The sequence below is a fragment of the Periophthalmus magnuspinnatus genome, chromosome 22 (genome assembly GCF_009829125.3).
Source record: "Periophthalmus magnuspinnatus isolate fPerMag1 chromosome 22, fPerMag1.2.pri, whole genome shotgun sequence".
In the NCBI taxonomy this organism is placed as follows: Eukaryota; Metazoa; Chordata; class Actinopteri; order Gobiiformes; family Gobiidae; genus Periophthalmus; species Periophthalmus magnuspinnatus.
The window spans coordinates 28,131,774-28,143,968 of NC_047147.1; the positions used below are offsets into that span (position 1 = coordinate 28,131,774).

The window sequence follows — 12,195 nt, forward strand, 5'->3', positions numbered from 1 at the left end:
GAGGGAGGAGAGAAAGGCGCAGAGAACGACAGAGACAGTGAGAGAGGGAAAGAGGGAGGGAGAGAGGGAAAGACAGAGAGGGAGAGAGAAAGAGGGACAAAGGTAAACAGGGAGAGAGAGGGACCAACAGAGAGAGTGTGGGAGAGAGGGACGGGCAGAGAGAAAGAGAGAGGAGCAGGAGAGAAAGGGAGAAAGAGAGGGTGTAGAGTGCATGTGCATGCATGTGTGAGACAGAGCAAGAGAGAGAGTAAGGGACAGAGAGAGAGAGAGAGAGAAGGAGAGAGGAGGGGTAGAGAGTGCATGTGTGTGTGTGAGAGAAGAGAGCAAGAGAGAGAGTTTGTGTGTGTGTTTGAGTCTATCTCTCTCTTTCTCACAGAGAGATAGTAAAAAGGGAAAGGCAGAAAGATAGAGAGGGATGGACGGAGAAAAGAGAGAGACATACAGAGATAGACAGAGATAGTAAAAAGTAGGAGAGATGGGAGAGACAGAGATAGAGGGACAGAGAGGGGGCGGGTGGAGAGAGAGATGGCAGGAGGAGGAGGAGGAGGAGGAGGAGTGGGGGCATATAACATCTGTAGGCTCGCGAGAGAAACACGCGGATTATTTGCATCGTAGCATGACACAACAAGATTACGGCGCTCTCTTGTAAATAAAAACTCAATTACGGAATCACGTTTTCTCCGGCTCAGAGGACGAGCGATTTTTAAAGCTGTGTCACATTATAATACGACCAGACGCCACCAGACGACGACCCGACGACGACCAGACGACGGGGGGTTTGGGGTAAAGAAACAGATACGTCCCATCCCCCTGTGGTTTAATCTTTAGTCAAAGAAACAGATGGAACTGAATGAACAGAAAAAGTATTTAACCCAGAAACGTACGAAATTTGAATTTGCTTTTTGTGAATGTTGATAACAATTACAACTGCTCTGACAAAAACATTCATTATTAGCAAATGCAAGAAATAAAAATAAATAAATAAATAAAAAATAGGGCTACTAGAGATGTGAAAAGTATCTAAAATCAGATACTAATGATACTAAAAACGTCACACTGACAGCACAGAAATGAACCTTTCCTGAATATGTTTATAATGTCGTCTCTCTGTCTCTATGGGTCCATCACAGCGATCAGTCTAAACACGGACTGATTCTCATCCAGACACTTCACACTCGCCTCAAACCGCCCAGAGCTGCAGGTCCTGACTCCAAGAAGCATCAGGACAAACATCTGTAAACAGCAGAGATGAGATTCTGTGGTCCCCAAACCAGACCCCCTCCGGCCCCTGAACCAGACCCCCTCCGGCCCCTGGCTGCGCCTAGAAATTCTGTCCATAAATATAATGAACAGAACCGGTGACAAAGGGCAGCCCTGAGTCCAACATGCACCAGGAACAGGTCTGACTGCAGAGACACAGCTCCTGCTCCGGTCATACAAGGACCAGACCCCATACTCCCAGAGCGCCCCCCACAGGACACCACGAGGGACACGCTCAAATGTGGACTGGTTGGGTAAACTCCCATGAGCCTCGAGGACCCGATGGAGAGTATAGAGCTGGTCCAGTGTTCCACGACCAGGACGAAAACCACACTGCTCCTCCTGAATCCGAGGTTCGATTATTGGTCTGATTCTCCTCTCCAGTCCCTGGAACAGACCGGGAAGACTGAGGAGTGTGACTCCCCTGTAACTGGAACACACCCTCCGGTCACACTTTTTATACACTGAACCTACTGGACTAAACCAGGACCAAACCAGGACTAAACCGGGACTAAACCGGGACTAAACCGGGACTAAACCGGGACTAAACCAGGACTTCGGACGACAGATCTAAACTCGCTATTGTGCTAATTCCAGCATATTTACACTGATGCTGTTTGTTGACATGTTGATTAATATGCACTGTCCTAATTATAATACTAAACCAGGACTAAACCGGGACTAAACCAGGACTAAACCAGGACTAAACCAGGACTAAACCAGGTCTAAATCAGCACCAAACAGAACCCTGGTTCACTATGAACCTACTGGACTGTGTGGATCACTCAGACATAAGACACATGTGAAGAGAAAAGAAAGTACCAACATTTAATGTGGAAAATCACATTCTACCATCATAGTGGTATTGGTATCAGTATCGAGTCTATTCCTTCTGAGTATGTGACACTGACTCTCACACGCACAGGCTTCATAAACAGACAAATCAGGAAACAGACTGATACATGATTAACACATAGATTAAAGTGTAATAAAGAACACTTAAGACAAATCTGTCAGTGGACTCCATTTTGAGGCTGAACTGTTGAGCTTGTGATTTCACTGGTTAATGAATAATTCAAGAAGCTCAATTAGCAATTTTAAAACATATTCCAAAAGCATTTATCCAGCACAGGTTTAAACTGTGGCCTTGTAAAAACCATAGCTGTCATTTTTTATCCTTTTTAATTCACCTCCAAGGATGAAACTTCATTTGACACGTACGATTCCACCAACGGAACATCGCATGAGAAATGGAAAGTTAAAAGATTACCGCTCAAGTAGAAGTGTAATGAATCAGCTTAAACACAAAAAACGCCATGTTGGAGACTTTAATTGTGTTAATTGTGGTAATTAAATGTACCTGGAGTGGTGTTTTGTTTCATTTAAGCACATTAATGGAGTGGTTGAGTAATGCACTGACATTTCTTGAGAGCACATCATCACAAATAAAAGTTAAAAGGCCGCCGAGTTCTTCTCTCAAACAGAAAACACTCTGTTCCACCTTGTGATGTCATCATGTGGTAATACAGGAAGTGCTCCACTGTGTTTAGAAACTCCAAACATTTTTACTGGAATCATATTGATAACTGCAGCCCTGGAACTGCCAATCTTTACTAAAACAAAGGGTCCAAAAGGAGCTGTTCACTGAAAACTACCACTTGATGACATCACAAGGTGGAACGTCGCATTTTGAGCTTTGGAGATGTGACAGACTAATAATAAAGTGTGACTCAAACATGTGTGAATGAAACAAAACACAATTTTCTATTTAGTGTAATACAGGACCTTACATATCTTTTAACGTAAATACTTTTATAATCATTGAAGAACTGTGACGGAGCTCGCCTTTCCGGAGATCTAACCCATAACTTGGTCTAGGGGCGTGACCGGTTTGTCTCCAAAGAGTTAGATAAGCAATAACATCACTATGGAGACAGGAGTTGCCAGAAAAGCCACATAATGCAGTTTTGAGTCTTTCTGGTTTGTTGTTGACAGAAGTTTAAGATACGAAATCAGAGGAAGCGACTCGAGCGTCAGGGCTGATCTGAAATACAGACGCAAGAACATCACAGAACGTTTATGTCGTTAGAAAGATAAACGCCAGACCAAGCACAAACTGGGAGGAGTCTCATCTTTAAGTCTCTGCAAAATGTTTCTTGGTGAGAACCTGGAGACTGAACACGGATTAAAGCCACAAGAATCAGTTTTGTTTTATTTTCTTCTATGTTCTAAAGAAAAAAACAGACCTGGAGTTGTGTTTTGTTTCTTTCTCACATGTTTAACACACAAACCTGCAGATCTAGGCTGAGTTCTTCTCTCAAACTGAAAAAAACACTGTTCCACCTTGTGATGTCATCATGTGGTGATACAGGAAGTGCTCCGCTGTGTTTTTAAACTCCACACACCTTCATTTATAGAATCATTTGGATCATTTCAGTCCTGGAGTTGTCATTTATCTCGACTGAACTGAAGGTAAAAGGTAAAAGGAGCTCAGAAAACTACCACTTCGTGACATCACCAGGTGGAACAGAGCTTGTTTAAAAGGTCCTATGTCACACAAACCTAACCCTTGTAGCTTTGAGCCATGTTCTAATCCTGTTTCCTCCTCAAAAAACAGACCTGGAGTTGTGTTTTGTTTCATTCACATGTGTTTGACTCACACTTTATTATTAGTCTGTAACATCTCCAAAGCTCAAAATGTGACGTTCCACCTTGTGATGTCATCAAGTGGTAGTTTTTTTTCCAAGTGAACAGCTCCTTTTACCGTTAGTTCAGTCGAGATAAGCGGCAACTCCAGAAGCAGAAATGATCCAAATGATTCTATAAATGAAGGTGTGTGGAGTTTAAAAACACAGTGGAGCACTTCCTGTATCACCACATGATGACATCACAAGGTGGAACAGAGTGTTTTCAGTTTGAGAGAAGAAGAACTCCGCCTAAATCTGCAGAAACAAAACACAAGTCCAGGTCTGTTTGTGACGAGGAAACGACATTAGAACATGACTTAAATCCAGTTTGTGTGATATCGGAGCTTTAATGTTATGGAACTTTTCTGGTGGAGGGGCATCTGTTATTCCCTTCCCTAGAATGTTCCACAGTCTGGCATTATACTTGTTTATTTCCATTTCTTGGTGCCACTTACAGTATTTTACATGTTTTTCGAGGTATTTTTGACCCTTAAAATCATTTGTAATAAACCACATTGATAGAAACCCCACCAGAAAAGTTACGCAGTGCATCTTTAACTGTCTTTAACTTGTTTTCCTTTAATTGCAACATTAGATTGTATTTTTAAATGTTTGCGATGTGCACTTGTGGAGTAATTAAAACACACATCACATGTTTTATTTACTTTCTCGTTGTTTAAAGCTCGACCCCGTTCAGCCCCGACGTGTTTGTTTGTCAAGTTGATGAAAACACAAATTAAACTCCTTTAAGTGAGTTTTGAGTTTGAGTTTGGAGACGTGATAATGGCGTTAGACTTGATGGTAACGGTCGGATGACTCTGAGGACTGACGCACGCCACACGCACACGTGTCTAGCACTAATTAACAGGCCACGGCTCATTCTCGGAGTCGCTGCTGTACAAAAGGGGAGGCTCTCGCGGCGGCGTTTCTCGCACACAGATGGCTCTCGCACATTTGCAGGTCACGGTTCTCCTCTCTGAATCTGCTTATGTGGCTTAGGCCCCATTATGACGCTCACAAGAGGCAGCGGGATGAGGGAGCGGCTGACGTCTCGGAGCATTTCTGGCAGCCGTTTTGCGCATTTTTAACCGAAAACCCCCAACACCGAAATCCCGAGAGGTCACGGTCATTTGTCAGGGCTGCTCTGTGGAGCCCGGGTCTCCTCGAGCAGAAGCGGTTTGGACATTTGTAAATGAGTAAATTTACTTTTCCCCCCATAGATTATTCATGGGTTTCAGGCATAAGGATTTCTTCGTGTTTTGAATGATTTGGCACAGCAGCGGTCCTCCATTTTTAAAGCTATAACACAATTCAAATCAAAATATTATAATTCTGGGATGGGGAAAGGAGCTCACAAAATCCTTCAAATCAGGAAGGATTCATTTGGCTGAAACCCATGAATAAGCAGCACTTTATGAAACAATCAGAGCGCAGCGTCTGCATGTGATTGTGAAACATTTTATTGATCAAAATCACGGAGTAAAAGGCCTGATGTTGGTACGATCTGTTTTAGGATGAGAGCGCCGGCTCTGCTTCACGTCTGAAAAAGCTCGTCTAAAGCTCCAGAACGATAAAAACAGAACGATATCTCTCTGTGTTTTTATTCACATGTCAGTCTGGTCCTCGTCCTCTGCTGCGCCTCAGACCAGAGTCAGTGATGCAAAGAAGCTCATTGGTCACTCATCATTTTGAACAAAATCACATCTCAAGGTGAACAGTCTGTGGTTTAAGCGGCAGCAGATTAAAAAGATTTATGATTTTAGTCATTTTAATAGTCCAAATGAAGAAAGGCTACTGTTCATTTAAGATCAGGACTAAACCGGGACTAAACCGGGACTAAAGCGGGACTAAAGCAGGACTAAAGCAGGACTAAAGCAGGACTAAACCAGGACTAAACCAGGACTAAACCAGGACTAAAGCGGGACTAAATGAGGACTAAAGCAGGACTAAAGCAGGACTAAAGCGGGACTAAACCAGGACTAAACCAGGACTTAACCAGGACTAAAGCAGGACTAAACCAGGACTAAACTAGGACTGAACCAGGACTAAAGTAGGACTAAACCAGGACTAAAGCGGGACTAAATGAGAACTAAAGCAGGACTAAAGCAGGACTGAACCAGGACTGAACCAGGACTGAACCAGGACTAAACTAGGACTGAACCCATAAATGGTTTTATCTTGAATATTGTGTCACTTTTTACAGTTTCTCCTCTTTATACATGCAATCATAAATCTGGTGTAAATGATAGAAAAGCATTAGGAGACTGTTACAGACACATCTCCACTGCTTTCAAGTGTTTAAAAACACATTTCCCACTGTAAAAGTCTTAGATATGGTTGAAGTTGTTACTGTTCACTCCTGAAACACTGAGACGACCTGATATCATAACTGTATTTGTCAATTGATAAGAATTAAAGTTCAAATCGTGGTTTGCATATTCTTCTCTCTCGTCAGATTAAAAAGTTCAGTGTTTCGCTCATTGATTCTGCGTCTTTCAGTTTGTGGTGGTATATTTTCGTCCTTTCTTTTTTCCTCGTAAGCTGCCATATTTGTTTTGATATAAACGATTCGTGCGTGTGCTAATCCAACTGTCAATCACGCCCCGTCTGAACTGCTGGTGCAAAGTGTAAACTGTAGCTCTTCTGTCATAATAGTGGTGTTCTTCAGTCAGGCAGAACGAGCCGACTTCACTGGAGCGACACGGTTCATTTCTGTTGTATGTGACGTCATCATCACATTTTAAACATGAACTAAACCTGTTCATTAGCTTTACACAAAGACGTATGTGCAGGGTCTGTGTTTGGTTCACTGTGGCCTCGGTGCAGTAAAATCCAGCCCCGTCGCACTTTTTTCACATGGTTCAGATCATTATCCTCTCACAAAGCTGCAGTACTTTCTGTTCATGACTATTCTTGAGACTTCTAACAAGAATTAAAAGTTTTTTCTCTTTTTTCTTGAAGCAATCATGATCAGAAACTTTTGTCTCCTCGAAATGAAACTGAGCCTGAGCCGCAGAAAGGACTTGGCACCAGAATGAGGTTAGGGAGTGTAAATTAATGATATGAACCTGATTTAAACTGCATGTAACACTCATTTTGGCTACCTTTTTCTAGTTTGACAAGTTTGGTAGAGTTAGTTCTATTTCCCAGTTGTAGCGTGGCAGCAGATGTGATGAAAGTGGAGGTAATAATTCTTACCTCACACCTCCATCTAAGGGCAAAAGCTTTTATAACATTATTATATGACAAAAAATATATATATTTACAGTTTTCCTTCGCTATATCGCGGTTCACCTTTTGCAGTCATGTTGTTTCGTGGATTTTTTTAGTGCAGTTTTACATGTTTTTTTTACAGCGTATGAACGTACATTGTGTCGTGCGTCCTGATTGGCTGTTGGACTGTAGACCATTGTGTCGTGCGTCCTGATTGGCTGTTGGACTGTAGACCATTGTGTCGTGCGTCCTGATTGGCTGTTGGACTGTAGACCATTGTGTCGTGCGTCCTGATTGGCTGTTGGACTGTAGACCATTGTCCATCAGTCTCCTCCGTGCCGTGTCTCCTGTTCAGTACAGAATGTGTTCAGACAAATTTACATAAACGTTGGATCTCAGTGTGACTCTGAAGTGCTGTACGTTTGCAATTTGTTTTCTCCCCGACAAAACCCACAATGTCGATGAAACGTTCTGCACCGACAAAGACGCCTACGAAGGTTTGAACTTTGAGAGAGTTTAAACGAGAGAGAAATGTGAGAAAATGTTAACGCCTGTGTGAGAAAAGTGTATAAAGTGTGTGGTGAGGGGTTTTACAGACAAAAACATAGAGAATAATGTAAAAAAATAAAGCTGATACTTCGCGGATTTCGCCTATTGCTGGTTATTTTTAGAACGTGACCTCCAAGATAAACGAGGGACCAGTGTATATCTATGGCAGCAAGAGATTTACTTTAAGTTTCTGTACCTTAAAAGCGTGAAAAACGAGTTAATTTTCCACAGTTTGCAGTCGTCCAGTTTTTCCTCCTTCACCTTATGCATTCTGAACATCCTAATTATTCACCACAATGAGTTTATGCTAAGACACACTTGATTAACTGACAACAAAACGCTTCATTATTAGCGTGCGGCGGACTTATTTTGACCTCACGAGCTCCTCATGAGTGCAGTGGGGCGAGACACATGTCGCTCATTAGAAACGCCGTACGTGAAGTATGAGCTCGACGTGCCTCGTGAACTGACAGTGCTCTGGAACTGTATATTAAAATTACATTGTTCAGCGCATTATTATTTGATATCACACCGGAGGAATTTTGTCCTGAGTTTCATATAAAAGACAGGTATCTCGCGGCGACAAATTTCAATCTCAAAAAGTATTACATTAATATGTGAAAACTTCTTGAACTTTTCATGATTAACATACAGGTCTCTACACCGTGCAGCGCGTACGAAAGGCCAGCGGGGGCTCCACCTGCAGAGCTGGATCAGATGCATTGTTTATGACTCAATCGTATCCATTCATCCAGACCCCACCCCCTCTCATCTCCCACGGCAACCCGCAGAGCAGCCTCGGAGATGGGCGGCTTATCCTGGATTTCCCCTGAACATCGCGCGGCGCTACTGTCTCTCAACGAGCCGCGAACTGTCATGAGAGGTGCGTTTAAACGAGGGCACATCCTTCAGCTTAATGTAGAGCAATACAGAGAAAATATTTATGTATCTGTTGTACACTGGTCCCTCGTTTATCGCACGGGTCACGTTCTAAAAATAACCCACAATAGGCGAAATCTGCTTTCAGCCTTATTTTGTACAATTATTTTCTATGTTTTTGTCTGTAAACCCCTCACCACACACTTTATACACTTTTCTCACACAGGCGTTAACATTTTCTCACATTTCTCTCTCGTTTAAACTCTCTCAAAGTTCAAACCTTCGTAGGCGTCTTTGTCGGTGCAGAACGTTTCATCGACATTGTGGGTTTTGTCGAGAAAACAAATCGCAAACGTACAGCACTTCAGAGTCACACTGAGATCCAACGTTTATGTAAATTTGTCTGAACACATTCTGTACTGGACAGGAGACACGGCACGGAGGAGACTGATGGACAATGGTCTACAGTCCAACAGCCAATCAGGACGCACGACACAATGGTCTACAGTCCAACAGCCAATCAGGACGCACGACACAATGGTCTACAGTCCAACAGCCAATCAGGACGCACGACACAATGGTCTACAGTCCAACAGCCAATCAGGACGCACGACACAATGGTCTACAGTCCAACAGCCAATCAGGACGCACAACACAATGCACGTTCATACACTGTAAAAAAAAAGCATGTAAAATTGCACACAAAAAAAAAAAAAATCTGCGAAAAAGCGAGGCCACGAAAGGTGAACCACGATATAGCGACGGACAAATGTAATTAGTTATTTCCACAGACTGTATAAAAAAAAGTGGACTGAGGCTGGAGCAGGTGTAGCAGCCAAACTGGAACTGAGGAATTCCGACCGTAAGTATCATAGCAACCAAAAAGCCAATCCCGAACAAGGCTGTTGAAGGTAACGCCCCTTCCCGCCTGCACCGCTGATTTAGCAACACTGTCGATCACTAATACTGGAGAGAGCGACCTCGGAGAAAGAAGGCTCCTAATTTGTGTGTTTTTAATGTAATATCTTGATTTAGGGACAAAATGGCAAAATAAAAATCATGTATCATCATGTAGAGCGAGTTAACACGAACATTTAAGACCAAAATGACGAGTCTAACTGCACAGAACTGTTCCTTTATCTGAACTTATGTTGGAACCAGATCTAATAAAAAATTTTTTAAAAAAAACTACTCTAAAACGTCTGCATTTGAACTGGTAAACGCTGAACCAACACAAGAATCAACACAGACGCAGAGCAAAGCAACGCGAGTTACAGCTTTGTGCACAAAAAATGTATTTGACATTGTAAATAACAGTTCGTTTTTAAATTATTATTATTACTGTAGTACAACGTTTTATTTCAGTTAGTGCAGACGGCTGAACGCTCTCAGTCTGAACCATTTTTAACAAACAAGAGCCTTGGGTTATTTCTCTGTGATGAGTTTGAAGATGAAATGAGTTAACGCGTCAGCTTCTGTCATCTAAATAAATATAAAAAGAGCCAGTCTTTTGAACGGCTCTTTGAAATGAATAGATGTAAAAGATTCGGATCCCATAAAAGAGCCGAAAGTCTCATCACTAGCTACAGTATGTCCACTTATATATACACTATGGTTATTTCATTTCTTAAAACCATATATTTCAAATTATATTGTACTTAATAGGTGAATAGAGGTGTTTTCATTGTAAAAAGACTCACTTTAGATTTATATTACTCCTTCAGATCATTCTGGGCAGAAAAGGTGACAATATATTATCACTCCATAAGTGTTTTGAATGCTAAATCTAAGAAAACTGCCAAAGCTGTCAAACAACTCGATTCAAAGCTACTAATTAATCTTTGAAAATACGTCTTAAACTTATGCTTATGTGATATTTTGCGCTTTTGTGTGATACCTAAACCTTTTGAAAACACTGAAAGGTAAGTTTGGGCACATTTCTGAGGGTTGACTCTATGTGATGTGATTAATTAGTATCAGCCGTCCCTAGTTGACATTACAAGAAAGAGCAAAATACTCAAAAGCAAAAGGTAAAAGCAAATCCAGCACAAACAGCAGAAGTGTTGAAATCAGGGGCGGTGCCAGTGGGGGCTCGATGGGGGCCAGAGCTTCCACTTGGGTGAGTCTTTAGGTCCATCTCACTATTGTAATTCATTTCACAACATTAACTATTTGATCTATGGTCACTTTTGAAAATCTGTCCACTAAAATCAACCCATTTCTCAATTTTACTGAAGTAACCGCTCTAGATCTTCAAGGCTACGTCACTATAGTAACATATTCACTCATGACACGCAACATTTTGAGGACTTTTTACCATTTCAAAGCTATTACATTTTGTTTTAAATTGTTAATCGCAAGTTTTTCATCGTCTTGAAACCCATGAGTACACCCCAGCCTCCCCTAGGACTAAACCAGGACCAGAACAGGACCAAACCCAGTCTACATCAAGGACTAAACCAGGACTAGAACAGGACCAAACCAAGTCTACATCAAGGACTAAACCAGGACTAGAACAGGACCAAACCAAGTCTACATCAAGGACTAAACCAGGACTAGAACAGGACCAAACCAAGTCTACATCAAGGACTAAAACAGGACTAGAACAGGACCAAACCAAGTCTACATCAAGGACTAAAACAGGACTAGAACAGGACCAAACCAAGTCTACATCAAGGACTAAACCAGGACTAGAACAGGACCAAACCAAGTCTACATCAAGGACTAAACCAAGTCTATAAAAAAGTTAAATGCTAATAATAATTAAATATGATCTAATTATGACGTCTGTGATACAACAGTGTGTTTAACTGTTTATATCAGCTCCTCTCATGATGGTGTAACACGTGTTTGCAAAAAATGATTTTGGGCTCAGATCTGATTTGACTGAGAGGAAAGAGACAGTGCTCAATAAAAACAACAGCAGCAGGATGTGGTGCCCATGTACCATGTACCATGACAAAAACATGCAAAAAAGCATGTGTCATATTTACAAAAGAGTTTAAAACAGTTCAATACAGTCCACTGTAATTATCCACACCACACAATGGAGTCCAGCAGAAGAAACAATACGTGTGTGTGTGTGTGTGTCTCTTGGAGGTGAAGTGAACATGTTGGAGTGAACATGTGTCGGCTGCAGAGCCTCTTACCACATCAGTGTCTTTCATTGGACATTGGCAGGTCAGATCTTGCCGTTCAGTCTGATCCAATCCAAACAGAAAGAAGAAGAAATCTGACCTGTACAAGAACATTTCAGCTTCAGTATTTAGCATTTCCACATTATTACAATAAATACGTAAATTCTAGATGTACATCACAATAACAAATTCATAACTGCACAGCATAAATACATCAGACTGCTCAGAGTAAATGACTGTAAACATAAACCCCAATGAGAGAATGACAGTTGCTCTTTTCAGCGGCGGATCACAAACACTAAACTCTAAACACTAAACTCTAAACACTAAACTCTAAACACTAAACTCTAAACACTAAACTCTCAGACAGAAGCAGAATAAACTGGGTCAAAGTCACGTGACTGTTCAGATTTAAACACTCAGACTAAAACAGAGGCAGTGTGTGACAAAACGATAAAGTAACATTAGCT

General features: G+C 41.6%; 1 protein-coding gene across 1 annotated transcript in view; it reads right to left on the reverse strand.

Annotated features, from left to right (window-relative positions):
• Positions 1-11,825, reverse strand: part of gabrr2a (gamma-aminobutyric acid type A receptor subunit rho2a) — a 113,888-nt gene extending 102,063 nt beyond the window's left edge. The window contains exon 1 of the mRNA XM_055231351.1: positions 11,738-11,825. Coding sequence (XP_055087326.1) covers positions 11,738-11,742 — 5 coding nt within the window. The 5' untranslated portion in view covers positions 11,743-11,825. The remainder of the gene's footprint in view (positions 1-11,737) is intronic.
• Between the last annotated feature and the right edge of the window lie 370 nt (positions 11,826-12,195).